The sequence below is a fragment of the Poromitra crassiceps genome (genome assembly GCF_964638095.1).
Source record: "Poromitra crassiceps genome assembly, chromosome: 14".
In the NCBI taxonomy this organism is placed as follows: Eukaryota; Metazoa; Chordata; class Actinopteri; order Beryciformes; family Melamphaidae; genus Poromitra; species Poromitra crassiceps.
The window spans coordinates 28,265,937-28,287,159 of NC_139633.1; the positions used below are offsets into that span (position 1 = coordinate 28,265,937).

The 21,223-nt window shown below is 43.0% G+C and overlaps 1 protein-coding gene across 3 annotated transcripts; it reads left to right on the top strand.

The window, feature by feature from the left end:
• The first annotated feature begins 484 nt into the window (after window positions 1-484).
• On the top strand, window positions 485-10,320 carry LOC310789298 (uncharacterized protein). Of its 3 annotated transcripts, none has more exons than XM_083650908.1 (8): window positions 485-832; window positions 2,930-3,069; window positions 3,361-4,018; window positions 5,569-6,193; window positions 7,213-7,277; window positions 7,373-7,472; window positions 7,713-7,831; window positions 9,301-10,320. In XM_083650908.1, exons 1-8 carry the CDS (start codon window positions 611-613, stop codon window positions 9,910-9,912), a joined length of 2,541 nt encoding a protein of 846 aa, XP_083507034.1. In that variant the 5' UTR covers window positions 485-610; the 3' UTR covers window positions 9,913-10,320. The 3 variants fall into 3 exon arrangements, with proteins under 3 accessions (XP_083507034.1, XP_083507035.1, XP_083507036.1); XM_083650909.1 differs by having other exon boundaries at window positions 9,304-10,320; XM_083650910.1 differs by having other exon boundaries at window positions 5,569-6,070.
• The last annotated feature ends 10,903 nt before the right edge of the window (window positions 10,321-21,223 follow it).

Consider the following 21,223-nt stretch of genomic DNA (forward strand, 5'->3'; position numbering starts at 1 on the left):
ATTTGAGTATCTAGTCAAATAATTCCAGACCAGGGATTTTCAGTTTAAGGAAGCTTGGTTTCATATTTACTATTTTAATTAATTTGTGTGTAAATTGTAACGCCGACTGGATATGGTGGATGGATGCCTGTGTGCGTGAGATCTTCGGTTCGATACCCGCTTGAACGCTGGCTTTGCCTAGCCAAAAATCTGAAAAGCCGGGGACACTGTAGACACAAGATGGCAGTAGTGGAACACTACGGATGCAAGCTACCATTAAGCCCAAAGAAGAAGAAGGTTTTCTGATGGGGTTGATGCTGGAATGGATGGACCGGAGAGACCCAAGCCCGCCTCTGACCCTAACCCCAACCAATCAACACTCCCCATGCCTACACCCAACCAATCATCACTAACCTCGCGTCACCAGGCTCTTCTCGGCGAGAAATCGTCACTCCTCCTGTCCCTTCGGCCGATCCATTGTAGCATAGACTTTCGGAGTCAAGCGTAACATTATTTCCGGTGTCTCTACAACGGTCTTGCACCACAGACGTGATCAACACGGTTATTTTGTGAAGAGATTTCCCCTCTTACTCCACGTTGTTTGAGTTAGCATGCTCTCTTGAACACGAAAATGTATCGCGGTTTTCCAAACCCAGGTGAACTTCAACCAGGCCGGCCTCCATTCGGCCCTCCACGCCACGGACCTGGTCCCCCGCTCAGAGGGCCCTTTGGTCCGCAGTCCGGTGTCCCACCTCCAGCACATTTGCCTCCTGGACCTTGTGGGCAATATTCTGCTTTAGGGCAGCGCAACCATTTCCTCCACAATACGCCAACGAGGGGCCATTTCACCAATGTACGTACCTAACACTAGCTACACTTATATTTCGACCAGGGTTAGCTAGCTAGCATAATGCTAGCATAACAGAGCTAACACTATCCATAGACCAGTGTGTGAACCACAGACAGCTAGTTAATAGACAAAATCAGACCTCCATCCAGTTAGTAAGAAGCGGGTTGCTGCAATTTCAAATAGTCTAGCAATTGAATTCAAAACAAAACATGAACAAATTGTCCACAGTAATATACGAAGCTGAAGGTAGCTCCCGATTCGCGGCTAGCATTAGCCATGTGCAACCCGCCCGGGAACGAGTGGTACACTGCGACATGAAAACATTCATCCGAGTTGCATTGAGTGGATAGATAGGCAAGGAATAACTAATGTTATTGATGACGAGAATAGAATAACTTAACGTGTTTTATATGTGATTGCGACAATTATGTGAACAATGATGTCAAGGAGAGGAAGAGATGGATTTGTTAGGTGCATGATGGGAAATTAAATTCAACTTGATCTGTGATGTTCTTGAAATTGAAACTCTTACATCACAAACTCTTGTTTTAATACGTGTGCCCATTTTATGAACTTGTGGGTGCGAGGTAATTTGTTAACATAATTTATGAAATTGTGTGCACAATAAAAATATGGACATGGATTATCCAGCATTTTGGATTGACTTTGATAAGATTTACTTTGATTACTTAGATACTCCTTTGAGTGCAGGATCATTCGGCACTGAAACCTCAGTCACACCCTATACTATAAGTATGGTGTGGACAGTGTAGGAAATCTAGATTGGGGCAAATTGGGGCATTTATAAAGTTTTGGGGTAATAATAGTAATGTGTATTTAAAAAAAGAGACAATGCACATTCATTAACATGAGCATCTAAGTCCATCATATAAATGGGCCAGATTCTGGTCAGTCAGGTAGGGGGGGTTGTGGAGGGCTTTGAAAGTGACTAGGAGTAGTTTGAAGGTGATGTGTTGTTTGGGGGAGGGGAGCCAGTGGAGAGAGTGGAGGACAGGTGTGATGTGGTGGTGGTGTAAACGTAAAGCTTTCAGTGTTTGCAGCTACTATCTAACCATTTGGAAAAAAGGTATTGTGCGAATCACGACAGGGCTCGACATTAAGGCCAGTTCGAGACAAGTGGATTTTTTTTTTGTAGGACAAGTGGAAGATAAATTTACCTACTCCTCCACCAGACAAGTTAAAAGACCTGTGTTTCCCACGCAGACTTTACTTGGGTGGACCGCCCAGGTATATTAACGGACACACATGTATATTTGGCGACCAATTTCAGCGTTTATTTTTATTTTATTCTGCTTTGTGAAACATGACGCCAAATCAGAAGAACGGAGTGTTCATCTGTTTCCTACTGTCAGAAAAACCGTCTTCACAAACAAAATGAAAAAAGTAAATCATTGTAAAATAAGTAATTTTAACCTGGAGAAGTGACCTTTCTGCTTGGACAAGTGTGGGGGAGGGGGAGTTAATGTCAAGCCCTGCACAATTTGTGTACATGTAATTTGAATGTTAATTTAAACACCACAACCCGCCTTTGTACATTCGGTCCGGTACGTCTCTTTCATTTCCAAATTTGAAATAAGTAAGCTCCATAGAAGTGCCTCTCTAATGTACAACAGAATCAGCTTTATCGGCCAAGTATGCAGTGCACACATACAAGGTTTGCTTTTTGCTTTGGTCTCATAGTACTCGCAGACAAAAAAAAGAAAGAAAGGTATGCACAAGTTAAAAACAGGCAGGGCAAAAGGGTACATTTAGACATTAGCAACATTTACAGTAACTACTATATACAATAAGTGTGGTATAAAGTGTCGGTTTTAAATACCTATAGAAAGAATGTACATGTACAGTAAATGTGTAAGTAAGCCACACAGGATTGTAAACAAAGGCTTATACAGATATGTTTCCAGATATTGCACGGATAGATGCCGATCAACGTGAAAAAGTAAACAATGTAAACAAAGGCTTATATACAGATATTGCACAGTTAATTTTCCACACAAAGACAGTAGAATTTGCCAGAAATATGCTATTACAGTTCTGTTTTGTGTACAGCACTGTAACATGAATTCTTAATACTCTCAGCCCCACTGTAGCAGCTTCTCCATAGACCGTAGTACAGGGATTTCAGTGGGCAGCCAACAGATCATCCCTCCTGCAGACACACAGAGGCAGATCCCGCACTGGAGTCCCATTCCTGTGGAACATCATCCAGCAGACTGCAGGTGTGTAGTGTATGTGTGAATGAGTGTTGAATCTTGTTGCAGCAAACCATTGGCATTTTTTTTTAACATGGATTGCTTGGTACACAGCATTTATGGATGGGTGCTCTTGAAACAAAAACCTGTTGATATTCAGCTAACTTGCTAAATATATTTCACACAGACTAATTAAATGTTCTGTGTTATTGATGAACTAGCCTGGTGCACTCAGACGAATGAATGTGTTTTTGTTCGTTTTTTTTTTTGCTTTGAGGGTAGTTCTCAATATTTTGAAACCTTTTGTCAATTTAACAGTGAAAGGGCTGGCGAAGAATTCCTGAGATGTCTTGCAGCCAACAAGCCTCTCCCAGATTACCTCAAAGGGAACATGGCTTACAACCTGGCTGATGCGTTTAACTCGGCAAATGCCCTGAAGGCTGCGGTGAAATCGGACCCCGAGTTCCAGAAGCACGTGCCCAGGAGCAAAAGCCGTAGCCGTAGCCGAAGTCGCGCCAGGAGCCGCGCTAAGAGTCGAGCCAAGAGCCGCGCGCGGAGCACGAGCCGAGGACGCAGCCGAGCGAGGAGCAAAACCCGCGGTTCAAGCCGCAGTCGTGGGAAGAGTCGGGCGAGAAGCAGGGAGCGAGGGAAAAGCAGGGCGAGAAGCAAAAGCAGGGCGAGAAGTAAAAGCAGGGAGCGGGGCAGAAGCAGGGCACGCAGTAAGAGCCCGAGCAAGAAGAGGGCGCGTGCCAAGAGCCGGGCCCGGAGTCGAAGTAGCAGTAGTGAAAAGGGTCGGACCAAGGACCAGAAGAGAAAGAGGAGCCGGAGCCCGGGCCAGAGCTGCAGTGGCAACATTGTTGGCAGCGCTAACAAATCCACGGGAAGCGGTCTGTTACAGGGACTGAAGCTGGTGATGGACAGCAAAGACCTGGAAGACCGGTTGCCCACTCTCAAAGATGCTATCCTTACTATTCAGGTAATTCCTTCAAATTATTCATCCCTTCAGAATGTCTTGTAGTAGTGGTGGTGGGTGGCAGGGGTCATTTCAGTTCTGAGATCTGGGTTTGATCCTGCATCGAGTGTCAGTACTTGTTCTTGTTTGAAAATGTTTCCGAATCAGAATCAGCTTTATTGACGAGGCCAAGTATGTAGACATACAAGGAATTTGACTCAGGTTTACGTTGCTCTCATTGTATTCTAAAACACAAAGGTATGCATACAAGCTAAAAAAAAGGACAGAGGTACGTTTAAACAAATGAACTGCTATTTACAATAAGTGTGATTTTAAGTGTCTAGTTATTGTTTAGATACTCGTAGACTGGTTGACCAGTAGACTGACTGTGTAATTATTCTGTATTTTGTATACATGGTTTCGGGTTGTCCGTACGTCCATCCGGTCCGTCCGATGTTCATTAACGTCTTGGCGGAATTTCTCCAAATTTGCCTCAAACGTCCACTTTGACTAAAGGATGAATTGATTAGATTTTGGGGGTCAAAGTTCAAGATCACTGTAACCTCACGTCCGCCCGTTTCATGCTTGTTAACGCCTTGACAGAATTTCTTCAAATTTAGCTCAAACATAAACTCAACACTCAAGGATGAACTGATGAGATTTTGGTGGTCAAAGTTCAAGGTCACTGTGACCTCACGACGCCTGTTCCATCAAGCTAGGGAAAATGGGCCATAGCTAGGACTAGGAAGGTCGGAGAGTCGGGGTTCAAGGGGAGTGTAGGTGGTGGGAAGGACCGTGGTGAGGGAAGGGGGATGGGGCTAGGGAGTGGTTGGGGGCAAGTTGGTGGTTTTGGGGTGGGGGTAGGACCATTTTCCATCTTGAAAATGATTAGCCATGTCGTTGAGGTACTCATAAGTATTGCATAAAGTGCCATAAGGCTGAATGGCCACACCACTGCTCTGTGGGCTTCAAAGGATTTTGTGCTTGTATGAGTCTGGAGGCATACAACCGCAATGCGTTATTTCTAGTTTTTTCTTGCACAGTGGGGATCATATTTCAGCTGAGTAGGGCCATTGCTGCTAAATGACTAGTGGTAGACGCAACAAATTATTAAAGTAATACTAAACACTTTTCCCACTTTTTTCCTGCTGAAAACCAATGTATATGGGAATTTAGTCGTGTTGTTGATGAATGCAGGTCAAAATCCTGACATTTAGTGTAAATCTGAGGAATTCTTCATGTTTTACGTATCGGTCACTAAACTAAACTGTTCAAAGCTCCAGTATTAGATTCAAATTTCCCCCTTCTTTCTGTTGGCTCACATGATTGGTTGTGTAATGTCGGTGGTTCATGTCATCACCACACAACCCACCCACCTCCCCCACCAATTTTTCAAAGTAACTGCTGACAGTCATTTAGACCTTCATTACACTTGTACAGTGACACTTGGCTTTACCATATTAAGCCCTAAAACATTAAATAAGTAGCCAACAAAAGATGAGCGAATCCATGAGGTAGTAGCTGCCGTTACATCCACCTTTTAAGTAATTCTGATGATCTCTTCTGCTGTGTAGGCCTCAAATCAAGCCGAGAAAGTGGACTGTGCCCCCGGAGAGCAGGAGCACGACCGGCTGGAAAATGCAACATCGATGGAAAACGACAGCATGCTCCTTCCCCATGACAGAGTGGGCAGTGACTTCTCCTGGCTCCAGGCGTGTAAACAAGAAGAACCTGTGGTTGTCCAGAAGGCCGATGACCTTGACGACGAAGAGTCATTCCTCTACGGCAACGAATCCATCGGAGGAAGGCATAAATCTACACCGGCTGCACCGTTCGCACCATTCTACCAGACTCCAGAGCACTCCACATCCCAGAGCAAGCCCATGTTTGGTAGCCTTGGAGATCTCCTGGCTCTGAAGCAGTCCCTTCAAATGACTTCCCCGAGCTTGACCACTAACGTCCCGACCCCTGACTTCAACGAGTGTGAGAGGATCAAGAACATGCTGAAAAACATGGGCTTGAATCTGGGCACAGCAGACGTCGGCAAGATGATGGCAAAGATGCAGGAGCAGGAGGGTAAGCAGATGCCTCCTGCACAACTTCCATGTTCAGAGACAGCAGCATCAGTCTTGGCATTGCCGGCATTGGGCAACAAAAACGTACGGCAGGCACTGGAGTCTCTGCAGTCATTGATCAAAGGTGAGAGTCTTGTCTACCCTTGACTCAAAAAAGAACGTATAAAAAAAACATATTTCTTAACCCCGTGTTCACACTGCAAGCGACTTGTTTGATCGATCTCTCTATCCTGACTGATTGTGGAAGGTGCCAGAGAATACAGTTTATACCCCCCGTAGCTCCATCTATGCCAGAATTGGTCAAGATAAGCCTTTTCCATAATTGGATAGTTGACCAAATTAAACATGAATTAATTAAAATTGAACTTCTAAATCTGCCACATTTTTCTAATGAGCGGTAGTTTTAGACCCAACAGTTTTAAATGGTGCATGCATAAGGACCTAGGCAGCAGTTGACGACAAACATTTCCACAAAGTTTGCCTTTTTATGAGAAGCCATGCCCCCCCCCCCCCCCCCCATGGCCAATCAGTGTGAAAAGTTAAAGGCACATTACGTAACTTTTAACTCTTACTGACACTGCAGGCAGCATGTTCTCGAGCTGGCGCGCGTGCACTGTACTCCCACGTGCCCAGCAGCTGCTTGGAGGTGTTGGTTGCTTTGTAATGTTAGCTGATAAAACGGCAACCTGGACAATTTATTTGCCACATAAAAAACAAAAAAACCTGCTAGCTTTTCTCGGCCGTCAAGCATGTGACTATCCAGCCATCAGCTGTTGCTTAGCTCCATGGGAAATGAATGGACTACTTATAACTGTTGCTCGCAGTGTGCACACATGGTTAATGTTTTAACTTAAAATTATATTTATTTCGCATACTGTTGTGTTTTGTATTGGTATGCATTCAGTGGTCTAATTTTATTCAGAATTGGAAGGGATTGCTGTTGCGAGCTGATTTTTGGATCTGTTCTGCACTTCTCTCCCAATTGTCAAGGATAAGATTATAAGACAGCTGACCCTAGATGTGCTGCCATTCGGTTTGAAGACTGATGCCACCTGACTTGATGTAGATGTTTTCACTGTCTGTATTGCTAGATCATTTTAATGTAGAATGCTGTATTATGCTATTATGTTTTCTTCCTTAAAGCAACAAAGGAGAAGCGGGGGAAAAGTGATCCACATGGCACTCAGATTTCCTCTGACAAACAGAAGGTAATATTTTCCAAACTGCATCATCTATTACTCCTTAGCTGATTGACTTAAGTCGTTTAAATTTTAAAAATGGTGAAAACTCTTGTATTCCCCAGGCAGGTGATGATGAGCGAAGTAGAAAAGGAGATAAACAAACCAGATTAAGTAAGATGGAGACCTTGATGAAAGAATTGGAGAATTTGCTGAAAGACGAAGGTACAATATTTGTGTCCATAACACTGCTGCTTCCTGTCTTACTCATTTTCTTCATCATCAAATACCCCCTGCCTAGAGGCTTAACCCATTGATACCTGATGCAGAACCGCGTGACGCGGTTCGCGGTCTTAAAGGGATACACACACAAATGAGGGATATACACGCAAATGCTCCATCAGGTATCAATGGGTTAAATGTGACACATTGTAGGCATTCAGTGTATTTCTTGTACATTTGCAGGATCCGATTTCATGACGCCAGTGATTGGGTTTTACTGCCAGAAATGTGAGGAATTCATTGGAGATTTGACTTCTGCTGAAACCCATGCAGCCACCCATCGCCGCAATGACGCTAGCAGTGTAAGTACCCATTTACCTCCTTGTGGAACACAACACTGCGTTCACAGTTTAATTATAGCCTCCAGTCATAAAAGATGCACCAAACCAAATCTGATCACTAGGTGGTGAGTGAAACAGCAACACTATTTGCAAATAAGTTATAACACACAGCAAACTGCAATGCCCTATGGGGGCATACACAGGACACACGTTGGCTATTAGCTAGGCTAAACCACTGACCTAAATAATATGGACAAAGCCATCCACTATTTTTTGGACTCACGTTTCGAAGCAAAGTGTTGTCTGTCGAGATCTTGGGGGTCCTCACGCAGCTCACGTGAGATGGGGGGGCTTTCCCAGAGCCGCAACTCCGCCTGCTATTGGTACATGATCGGCAAGCTGCGCGATCACTGGACAGGCGACCTGTCAATCACCCCATTTTCTATCGTCTATGTATTTTACTCCAAACGGGCGAGTAAAGCTGCTTACAAAGTGGGCATTTTAATATGGGGTGAACGGGGGAACTACGTCACTCCCGGGCCCTGCCTCAAGTGGCCGTTCGAGGAACTACAGCTTTCAAGATCACTTCTGCATCTACCTAGGAAAACGGCAGAGCCTGCCCAATGGGCTATACGGAGAAGTGTCACTGGTTATCGGTCTGGCTTGGCCAGGCCTTTCTCTTGCTGAATGTAATGTGTGCCACAAAACAAGGGGCCAACCTAGTTTTAAAATGAATGAGCCGGGAGGAGCTTAAAGGAATAATTAAAGGAACACTGCCGATTTTCAAGGAGCTTTGTATCATCACAAAATCAGTAGTAGCCTATATCCGAAAGCTGTAAACAGTTTTGCAGGTATTCATTCGTTTGTGTGTTTTCTCTGTTAAAGGGATAGTTTGGATTTTTTGATGTGGGGTTTGGAGAAATGGAGACGGCCGTGTCAGGCAAGTAGAGTTGTCTGCTGCTGAGTGTGAACAGAGTCACAAGCAAAAACACACACACACACACACACACACAGAAAATGCTTCCACACTGCTCACCTGGCGTAATCCAAGTCTCCACAAGCCCTGAGATGCCAGGCTGATTTGAAAAGATGTCATTTATGCCCCGTTTTTTTTTTAGCTGAAATCGTCACTGTAGCCAGGTGCAACAAGAAGTGGTGCTCCACAACAGTTCTGGCAGCACATGGCTACGGTGAATATTTCAGCTACAAACGGGGTGTAAATGACGTCTTTTCAAGTCAACTTGGCACCTCGGGGCTTGTGGAGACTTGGATTACTCCAGGTGAGCAGTATGGAAGCATTTGTCTCTTTTCTTTTTCACTGACCCTGTTCACACTCGGCAGACTGCTCTGCTTTCCTGATGCAGCCGGTCTCCATTTCTCCAAACTGGGACATCGCCGGCTGTCGGCAAGATCAACCCCACATAGAAAAATACTAACTATCCCTTTAATGTCTTCATGCTGCAAAAATGATGGTTTTCACGTGTCTTTAGCAGAAACGCGTGCCGGTGGACAAGAGCGCCGAAGACGGCAAAGGACACTCCCGCTATCACAGCAGCAGCAGAAACACTCAGCCTGCAGACAGGAGAGACCAGAGGGGTTCCAGGGATTCCAGTTACCACAGAGACACAGGAGACAAGAACCACAGAGATCACCACAGAGACACAGGAGACAAGAACCACAGAGACCAGCGTCGAGATGCAGGAGACAAAAACCAGCGAGATCACCAGAGGGACGAGAGAGATCACAAACACGACGACGACGCCAGAAGCCACAGGAGCGAGCGGGAGAACATCTCCTTGAAGGAGGAGATGATGAAGGAGAGGATTCTGATAACTGTGCCTGGTAAAGTGACACCTCCCAATGTCAGGGTCAAGGAGGAGGCAGACAAGGACCAGGCCTTAGGAAAGCATGGTCGAATCAAACCGGAGGACACAAACCGAAAAGGAAAATCTTCCAAGGGTCACGGAGATAAAGATGAAAGCAGCGAGAGCAGCGAGGACGATAAAGGAAAAACGGACACAACAAAGTCACCTAAAAAGAAGAAGGAGAAGAAGAAGAAGAAAGAGAAAAAGAAGAAGAAAGAGAAAGGGGATAAGTCCTAACTTGTAATATACGTTGTCCGTTTTCATTGCTATACTGAACCACATGTTAATGTATGGCAGCTTCTTAATCCAAAAGTTTTTGATATTTTTAAAGTTGCAAATTTTACAATTAGAATCCAGGATCATTACAGAAGAACCACGTTTTACTTTCTGTCACTTGTCTTTTCCCAGTTCTTTTTGTTAGCCTTTATATGAATGACAGACGCTCGATTCAGAAGTGAAATCCAGTCCTCAAAAATCGCAAAAAAAAAAAGGTGATACACCTGTGTGCTTATGCACATTATGTCTCATGCTCTCAATTTGTTTTCTATCAGAACTTAAAATCTGTTATCAAGTATGCTCTCGCACAGTGACTTAATTGAAAGTGTAGAGAGAAAATACTGGTATGTAAATAAACTATTTTTTGAGAACCCACACATATTTTGCCATATCATTATCATGTGTATGTTTTTCCCAAGGACCAACAACAAAGTAAATATGTGATGTATTTTTATGCCTCCGTCGGCGATAGCCAGGCTGGAGGCATTATGGTTTCGGTTATGGTTAACGCGATATCTGAGGAGCGCCTTGACGGAATTTCTTCCAATTTGGCTCGAACGTCGACTTCGACTCAAGGATGAACTAATTAGATTTTGGTAGTCAAAGGTCAAGGTCACTGTGACCTCACGGATGCCATTTTCAAGCTCTTTAACGCGATATCTCAGGAACCCCTTGACGGAATTTCATCAAATTTCCCTCAAGCATCCACTTGGACTCAAGGATGAACCGATTCAATTTTGGTGGTAAAAGGTCAAGGTCACTGTGACCTCACGAATGTCATTTTCAAGCTCGTTAACACAATATCTCAGGAATGCCTTGACGGAATTTCATCAAATTTCCCTCAAGCATCCGCTTGGACTCAAGGATGAACTGATTACATTTTAGTGGTCAAAGTTCCAAGGTCGCTGACCTCACGGAACGCCGTTTTCTTTCTCATTAACGCAATATCTCAGGAACACCTTGATGGAATTTAGGCACATTTGGCTCAAATGTCCACTTGGAATCAAGGATGAACAGATTACATTTTGGTGGTCAAAGGTCAAGGTCGCTGACCTCACAAACACCATTTTCAAGCTCGGTAACGCCATATCTCAGTAACGCCTCGACGGAATTTCTTCACATTTGCCTCAAATGTCAAAGTCTGGACAGACATGGATGTCGACTGCTCACTTGTTGGTGGAGGCATATATCCACGGTGCGGTTGTTCTAGTTGCAGTTGAATTCTAATGTCCTTCTTACCTGTCTGCATTTTCCTCTCAAATACAAGATGACGAGACACAAGATTGTCTTCTGTGGTGACTCGTTAGGGGTGAGAAAAGTAGAAAAATATTTTGTCTAGCAGAATTACTTTTGTAAGCGTTTGCAAGCAAACTAATCGATGCAGTAGATTCACCATGTAGGTTGATAAATAGCAAAAGATGCACAAAACGTCTATGATACATTGTACACTCATTGGCCAAAGTAAATGGAACACCAGTTTTCCATAAAAACCTAAAGACCTGTCACATGTTTGTGGCAAACAGGTGGCAAAACCTGCCACCACTGTTCTTAATCTGATTATTTACACTGTGAATTTCAATTCATGAGCATGACAATGATAATTGACTAGTGACAAATTTTTGAATCAAATGCAATACCTTGCGAATTAATAACTGAATATACTCTCCAGCTAATCTAGGCCAAATCTAGCAAACCTTAAACCTAGCAAACCTTTTTGAGCATGAAATGTTTGAGTCTGTCAAGTGTTAGTTGCTCACTCCACTCGGCAATCCATACTGACAGTCAGAGGGGCAACTCGACTCAGGACCAAAGACTTTTATGTATTAGTTGAAGATTGTTCTGAAGATACTCAATTATACATGATGGCAGCATTTGATTAACAAATAGGATTCTTTTATAATATTAATAGTTCATTGATTGTCATGCTCTTCAAAAAACTGAGCCAAAATCTAAAAGTTCCAAAGATAAACATTCAAGGAACACTGCCTATTTTCAACCAGCTTTGTATCATTACTAAATCAGTAGTCTATCGGAAAACTAAACAATTTTGCAGGCGTTAATTTAGTTTGAGAGTTATTGAGTTAAGTTGTGGAATGACATCACTGGCATGCATCACCCCCCTAAAAGCCCCCCACACATGATCCACAGTAAAAAAAAAAAAAAAAGGCTTTGCACCCGCTGTGCCATTGTTTTCCTATGGGGAAAGCCTTGACGTCACACAACGCTTGAATTTGCCACCGTGCACTGCACTCAAAGTTAAAATTATTTCAACTTTGACCTAGTCACCACTGCTGTTTCATGAGCGCAAGCAATGGCTTCTAGCAAAAGCTGCTGCTGCTCATTGCTCTACCTCATGGTGAGTGGAGAGAACCACTCTTACCGCCATGTGAAGGCAGCTATAAAAAAAAAATCCTTCAAATTTGGCTGGGTGGTTAATACGTTTCTGGGGTGTGACAAACTCAAAACATTTATTTTCGCATTACATAGATGTTAAGATTGTTATTAGGTTACGTCCCCTCTTACTGTGTTCACTAAAGTTATGATGAGTTAGCGAATTGTTAATCCTAATATTCAACAACAAATGGCAGTGTTGTAAATGAGCAACAAAATTACTTTATCGATGGCCTTATGTTTTGTGAGTAGTTTTGGTAATCAGACGGACGGTCACGGTGTGTACAAAATATAATGTCAACTGGCAATCAATAACTGCCCTGACAAAAATCAAGGTGTTGTGGTCCCATTGATTTGGGACTGTTCAGAGTATTTTTTAAGCCGGCCTCTAGCATAAGAAGAATCGCCGCCTGCCGCCACTTCCATGTACCTGTGGTTTTAGCCACTTGGGAGCCAGGAAAGGTTTCAACTACTGAATGCAACATAAATAAGGTACTGTACTGTAGCCCTTAAGTGACTGCTCAATTTATCTTCACCACATGGTATGTGAAACAGGCTGTAAAATGCTGACGTTCATCATCAATTTCCCCACAAAGGTGATTGCTGGAGAGGAGCTGAAGCAGAGTTACATCTGTGCCACAGCCCGGATAAATGTTTACGATTGCTCTGCGATGAAGGTCGGTCTATAAAGAGAAAATCATACAGATTATGGTGACTGGTAATTGAACCTAACCTATTTTTCCTGACAGGATGGCTGTGTACAATATGTTCCATTTAAGCAGATCAGGCAGCTGAGGAGGATATCCAGCAGGTGTGACCAGCCACCTGGAGAGAAATAAAATGGAAAGAAAGTGATTAAGGTAAATACGTTGTAGTTGACATGGTTGACAAGCAATTTGTTCACACTAGTGCAATGTAAAAAAAAAAAAAAGACCTTTCCACTTAAATTGAATTACATTTTCTGCACTTTTAGGTAGATCAAAGGTTACACTCGTCCTAGTGGCCAGCATCAATCAACATTAGTGTGACTACTGCACCCAGAGACAGGCGGTAAGTAGACCCGTCGGGAGCGTACCTATGTTCCCCGGGTCCTATATTCCCCGGGTCCTATATTCCCCGGGTGTCAAACTCATTTTTGTTCACGGGCCACATGCGCCCCAATTTTGTCTCAAGTGGGGCATACAAACAAAATCAACAACATATAAATGACAAAACCACAAAATGTTCCACTTTATTTTAGTGTAAAGAATTACAGGTACATAAGAACATGTTTTCACGTAGGGGTATCTCAGCTACCATCAAATAAATTATCAAAATCTGCTGTCTGTAACTGTATTGCAGTTGATGGCAACTGTGCCATTCTCTATATTCAAGGGTACTGAAAATAGTTGACCATTTAGTGATGAATACAGAAAACAGCAATAGGACACTTAATATTGAACTTGCTCCTGAAACCTGGTAGCCTAGCTCTTAGCCTTCACAAGTGCATCACATTGGGTTGAAGGACTTCAGTGCAGTTTTTACACTTTGCAAAGTCATCCTGTGAGCCGTATGTTTGACACCCCTGGCCCAGAGCCATGTACCGTAAATTTCGGACTATAAGCCTTTTTCCCCGTTTTTTGGCCCTGCGGCTTATATAACGGTGCGGCTTATCTATGGATTTTTTCAAAAAATAAATAAAAAATAAAATAAAATCTCTTTTTTAGCACTCTTTCTAACTACCTATAAATCCACTTCTGTTTTAATTTCCTCTCTTGCCCTCTTTTCACCACACCGCGGACACTGTGTGCACTGTAAAAAAAAACACAGGTGGTGTTGTGTTATGTTGTTTTGTTGAAATGTTAATAAATGGGAGCTTCCTCAAACAGCCATCTCTTTCCCGACAATCCCCTCTGTGCATGAACCCTTACATATGGTAATTAAACATTAAAACACAATAAAAAAAAATAATAATAATATATATATATATTAAAACACCTGCGGCTTATAGTCCGGTGCGGCTTATATATGTAACAAACAGGCAATTTTGCTGCTGCGGCTTATACTCCGGTGCGGCTTATAGTGCGGAATTTACAGTATATAGAAGAGTCGAGACATCTCCATTCACTCCAATGGACCAGTTTTTTTACTCTCAAGAGTTCCAGGAAGTAAGGTCCTGGATTAAGCAGCACTGTCGAGTTGCAGCAAAATTGACAGTTTGTGTTGTACTTTCAACGTTTTTTTTTTTTTTTTTTACATCAAATTGTACATGATCAGCTTTATTTTAGCATTCAAAAGTAGCGCGAGACCCCTTCCTGGCTGTTCATTGGCTAATGAGTCATGCATTTTGGTCCTCCGCTGACGCCACTCTCTCTAAATTGCTTTCACCGGCAGGACATAGCGTGTGTGGGAAGATCATGTGTATTCTCCCCATAAACCATAATACTTGTATGGCATTTTTCTTGCTTCACAGCAGCTCCATTTACAACATCACAAAAAAGACAGACATCAAGACAGCCAGGGCAGAAAGATACATTCAATATGACATTACAATCAATTACACAAGACAACATTCAAGGCCCTTCAATGTACATTTGATCTGGGATTGTGCAGAAGAGTGCTTGAATCTAACCCCATTAAATGTTGGAACCCTAGATAGGGGGCACGGTGGCTCAGTGGTAGAGCTGTCGCCTCACAGTCAGAAGGTCCTGAGTTCGATTCTCGCCTGGGACACTGTGGGTGCTGTGGTTGTGTTCCCCCCCATATCTTCAGTGCCTACTGCCCAGGTGGGCATAAGGGCCTTTCTCTCTGTGTGGAGTTCGCATGTTCTCCCCGTGCTCCCCCAGGGGGTTCCTCCGTGTATAACCCCCCCACTAAAAACATGCAGAAGATCAGATCGTCATCGTCATCCGACCAGTGACGACAACATCCGAAGTTGGTCCCCGGGCGCTGTACGAGAAAGCGACCACTGCTCCTGGCCTGCCCCCCGGAGGAAAGGACATGCCTGGATGGGTTAAATGCAGAGGACACTTTTCACCGGCCACCGTCAGCATGAGTGTGTTGTGGCCGCATGCATGTATTGTGGTGTTCGTGTGACAATAAAAGACGGGCTTGTCCGTTACGAGAGGTTTTTTAGATCTCCGGGTTGAAGGTAACAAATAACAAAACAAGCTGCAGGTGCTAACATGACAATGCTAGTAGCTACCCAGGAAGACGGTGCAGTACAGGCAATTTACCAGCAGACATCACAAAACCCTGTTGTCCCTTGGAATGTTCAGAAGGGAATTTAAATTACACTGTCACAATTTATTCTTGGAAGCAAACACTTTACATCCTATTAATCTCACTTCATATTCTATTCCATCTTTTCAGATACCACACCTTCCTGGCCTATATGGACAACTCCACAGCTGCCAGGAATGTTGGGTCCTGTTATAGAAATGCCATGAAGAACCACAACACTAGAAACTGCAAAGGCATATGAGAATCAGAGAACCAAGGCCCGACAATGTTCCACAATAGTCTGGCTTGCTCACCACATAGCTAAACTATGAAGCCACAATGGACGATGCTGCTGTTGGATAGTTGGATGGCTTTAAGAAGTCCAGGTTCCCGTTGAAGGGCAACATAATCATCTGAAGCCATCCACAAGGTCAGACATTAAATAGCACTCAAATGTTTTAATTTTGTGACCGATGCAACCACTAGTGCAATAGATGGTGAGACATGTCTTCTATTATTTCTGGCCTACATATATTTTTTCTCATATCTTCTGGGTAATCTTGTTACAGACCAACAACATGCACTTCAAAGTCAAGCGCTCCTCCATGCATGGCCCTTGATGTGTGCAGCTGTCCCGTGGCTTTCACAGCACTACTAAAACTTGCTGCTTTCGTGTCTCACCACCAGGCAGCCATGCAGATAACACGAGATGAATTGCTGTACATACATAGCAACAGACAGTAAGTTAAACAAATGGTAACATCTAAAACTGTAGACTTTAACAAATATTCACACAACTGCATATCTATTTCAAATATATGTGATATAGTATGTGACTTGTTGTTGTTGTTGTTTTTTGGGGGGGGGGGTTGCTGAGTGATGTAATTTAATTATCAGCACAGCTTGGTTGAAAACTCAACTAACATGGTCTTCGAAAAGCTCAGCTGAATTGAGAACACCATGCCACCACAGGTGAGAACTTGTTGACTTATTGCTGATCCTTTCTTTGGATTTTTCTTTCTAGATGCTGCTGAGAGTGCATGGGCGAGGAAGCATGTGTAGACCTACTACATGTCAGGCAGCCCTGCAACTACCCAGTTAAGACAACTGACAGGGCTGACAGTAGGACGGCAGCGCGAAAGCAGAATCCACGGAAGGTTTCTAGAAGTGCGCTTAATTTATTATTGAACCCTTTTCCCTTCATTTATAGGTATGAAATGACAATATTTATCCAAAAGACTTCATTGAATATCATCACAGAAATAAATGATATAGATAAAAAAAAACAGACACTTTTTGATGTTTGATTGATGGTATGGTAATCTATATTGACTAACCTGTCAAAGGCTTTTTTTCTTCCCTAGGGATGGGGTATTTGGACAGATTCTTATATCAATAAAGTTTTTTTTATGTGTTTTTCATACAGCCATTTTTTGCAGCTGGTGTCTCGCAAAATCTTAACCGGTATCTTGTCCTATCCATCCAAAGACACAACCATCAGAGACAAAAGGTGCATGCATCTCATCAATACCTTCAGATGGAGTTGTCTTCAAAGGAAGAACATCAGACTCAGACATAACCCTGCTTAGTGCGGTGCACAAGACGCAAACTTTCAGCAACATTGAAGTCAGTATGCACACCGTTAGATCTACTTCTTTTTTAACTATTTTATTTAAAATTTTTATCGAACAATATACGAACAAGACAAACAGGCTCAGACACAGGAAAAGAAAGGGGGGGGAAACATACATCATGAACATTCAACATTACAACATGGCGCTACCAGCCGTACAAGGTGCTTATGTGTTTGTAAGAGGTCATGTGCATGGGATCCCGTGCAAGGAGTCCATGAGACACCAGCCGGGTGGTTACATGCTGCCACTCCGACGTTCTGCCACTCCGAAATATCGGCACTCAGAAAGGGGGTCTATATTCCCCGTTTTTCACTAACCTCTCCCAGCCCCCACGCCAAACCTAACCTCCCCCCATGCCTAAACCTAACCTCCCCCAGACCCTAACCCAAAACCTAACCTCTCCCACCCCCACGCCTAAACCTAAGGTCGGCATTGCGGCTTCTAAGGTGAACGACCGCCAGTCCGAATAATGGAAGTTAACGTTCGGAGTGGCAGCATGTCGGAAAGGCAGAGGAACCCCCAGCCGGGTGAGCCTTCCATCACTCCCAACCAAGTCACTTATCATTCTTAACCTCGTCAAAGTAGGCCAAAAACGGGTCCCAGATAGTTAAGAACCTTCCAAGCAAGTTGGTTCTCAATGACCTAAGTCTCTCCATCTGTATAATAGAGATCATGTCCATCAGCCACACCTGAAAAGAAGGTGAAGAGGCCTTCCATTCCGTTTGGCGACAGTTGTCCCCAGTCACATCTACTTCTACCTGTGAACATTAATGACTGTCATCAGCTCTTATCAGATCCAATTTCAATATCTGCTTTTGCGCTCTCCCTTTCCAAGGTGACCTTAACCCTCATTTCCTCCTCCAACCTCTCCTCCATTTTTGTTTTCTCTAGCGCCCGGCCTTGCACCATAGATGCACATTATAATCACCTAGTCTATTGAACGTTTTTTTTCCAATCATAAGCAGAGATGGGAAGTAACAAATTATTGGTACTGAAGTAGCCTACTGTACTTACACTTCCCTTGTCAGAGTAAACCCTAGAAATCAGAGATCCTCACAGCTCAGCAGGATTCCTTCCCCTGGCTGTCGCCGTTCAAAACTGACTGAGGCTTGAGCCACTGAGCCTCACAAGGTCAAGTCATTTCTGTCAGAGCTTTTCAGTCTTCACTTGGGAAGTTCTTCAAAATCCAAGTTCTCACTAAGGCTCGAACCCACAACCTCCAGACTGGAGTTGCTGTCCAGAGCGCTGGGCCAGTAGGTCGAAGTGCTGCACATGGTGTTCCTCAGAGCTTCTCAGTCTTTACTTTGTTTCTAGACTTTCAGAATACAGACTTGGATGTGATCCGGCAACCTCAAATCCAGTGATTCAGCTCAATAAGCTTGACGTTAAATAGGACTTGAGCAGTTGATAAAAACAAAACAACACAAAGCCACAATGGCTTTGTGCGAATATACCCATCACAGAACATGCGTATCTGTAGCTCTCCGACTTAAAGAATGCAGTTCAATGTGCCGTGGATGGAGAGCCATCCGTATGCATGCACTAGGTAGGTACTTTTATTAACCCCCAGGGGGATTAATGCAGCAACACTTCACTGATTATTATTAGTATTATTGTTTATTTGCACATATTTAAAAACAAACAGACAAAATGAAAACAATGTGCGGGTAGAGACTGGAAACCCTTGGCTTATGGGTCTCACCTCAGAAATAAAATATTAATATTTATTTATATTAATATTAATAATCCATACACAATATCAACAAAAACAAGAGAAAAGAAACATGCAAACAAATAAGGGGAAAAAAGCAACAGAAAAAATGAAAAACGCAATCAAAATGAGAGTAGATAGACAAGTAGACAGTTTGAATAGCAGTGTGACTCAGGGAGATTCTAAATTTGGATTTGAAGAAGTTAAGAGATGATGTTGCTATTTTTGGCAGTATTGATATAGGTGTTCCATAGTGGCACCTGTAGCATATTGAAATTGGTTATTAGACTGTGACAATAGGGGGGTCAAGGTAATCTGTCTTGTATTATGTGTATGTATGTATGTTACAATTTAGTTGGAAGTATAACCTACTAGACTGTGCAGGGAGAGAGGCAGGTGAGTATATACATTTATAGACAAAAGTCCATACCTGGAGTGTGTTGATATCATGTACTGTATGGGGACTATTTAGATTTTTTTTTTTTAATAGGAGTAGTTCCTCCCCTATAGTTGTATGTGTGTTAGAGAGAGCCCCAGTTTATTATCCATTTAAATACTAGCTGGCTATAGTGCTCTTAGATCAGTGCTGTTTCATATGAGCCTATAACCTGGGGAGTTACCTTCAGAGACCACATGAGGGTGCTAGAAGCTCAAGTGATAACGCTGGAAAGGGTGGAGAGCATTAAGAGACCCCCACGGCACCTGCTTCTCTGTCCCTGAACCTTCTTTCTGATGGTCCTTGCCATGGGAACTTACTGTAGCTTTCATATGAAAATCTGTATTTGATATGTATTGCAGCATTGGCAATCATAGTAGACCGATGGTCCTTTGATTGTTGTAGGTTGATAGGCAAATCAAGATATGATTACATGAAATTCACACACGATGTTTGTTCATCCCTTATAGATATTGCCATTTAGATGGTCTGAGGGGTAAAACATTTGTCCTGTACCCAAATTACAAGTAGAAGTTTGTGTTTTAGGTGTGGGAATTTTCTAAAATGCAGTTAGATGGTTAGTCAGTGGAAACACACTCTCCTCAACACATGTTCAAGGAGTCAATGGCACCCAAGTACATAGTCTGCTAAACCAATTTAAATACCTTGCTGACAGATTGGAGTCTTTAGGATATTCTTATAAGAAGAGCTTTGGCTTTGAGGATGAAACGCTGATAGCAAGCTGAATTGAGACACCATTAGGAGGGGCAGGGTCAGAGGAGGGCTGGGGGAGGGGGACATTAGTTCATCTGCAATCTAGAGTTTCACTGGCATCATATTGACATACTGGTAGTAAACTATATTCATATATCTATTGAAAATATATTTTGTGTTCTTCAGTGGAAAGCTTATTGATGTGAACCTTGTAAACGTAGGATATGCATGTATATCCCTATATAGACACTCAGACCCAGTGAGTGCTATATGATTACAGAGCTAAATAAGATGCTGTTAGGTAGGCCTTATATTCAAGTCACCACAAATTTAATAATTAATATAATTTTCTTGTACCTGTCTATTTGCCATCGTACCACAGTCTAGATCAATACAAAGGACATTGCCATAAGATGATTGGTTTGTCCATGGTTGAAAAATGAATGAAATGTCATTGTTTTAAGCAATGCTGCCTATGGCCAACTCTATCGATAGATAGGCTACTTATTGATGCCATACCAACTTTGCGTTTCTTCACAGAAATTCAAACATCATCAAATGCCACTGACTGCTAGCACAAAAATCTAGCATCATGCTCATGTCATTAGCATCAGTAATACAGTCGGTCAAAATTGTGTGCAATAGCCCAGTATTAAAAATTCTCTGAACCTTATAATTAACTGTGCACTACTTTGGACTTCAAAATAGAACTACTTACAAATGGGCAGTGGTGGCCCAACGGTTAGAGAAGCGATCTTGTGACTGGAAGGTCGTTGGTTCAATCCCCGGGACCGGCAGGATAAATCTGGGTAGGGAAAGTGAAAGTGCAGCGCTTGCCCCTCCCTCATTACCACCACTGAGGTGCTCTTGAGCAAGGCGCTTATAACTGCAACCGCTCCAGTGGAGCTGGTCAGTGGCCAGCAGATCAGACTGTGGTTGTACTGGTCAGCTTCCAGGTATGAATGTGTGTGTGAATGTGAACAGGGCGCTCCTGAAACTAAGAGACTCCCCCTGTATCAATAAAGGTTAAAACAAGTTTTTATTATATTCACTGACTTGAGTGGCGTAATGGGTTATTTTCTAGTTGTAATAGAGGGATAACGTTCACTGCTTGGATCTGACTGTCACCATGGGCATTGTTTTAGGATGCAGAAAAGTTAAATGAATGTCCAGGAAACTGCTTTC

Excerpts from the sequence above, each read along its gene's own strand:
- LOC310789298 (XM_083650908.1), top strand. The coding sequence starts at position 611 with ATGTATCGCGGTTTTCCAAACCCAGGTGAACTTCAACCAGGCCGGCCT. Across the intron at positions 3,070-3,360 it reads CATCATCCAGCAGACTGCAG|TGAAAGGGCTGGCGAAGAAT; the intron begins GTGTGTAGTGTA and ends TCAATTTAACAG. Across the intron at positions 7,473-7,712 it reads GAATTTGCTGAAAGACGAAG|GATCCGATTTCATGACGCCA; the intron begins GTACAATATTTG and ends GTACATTTGCAG.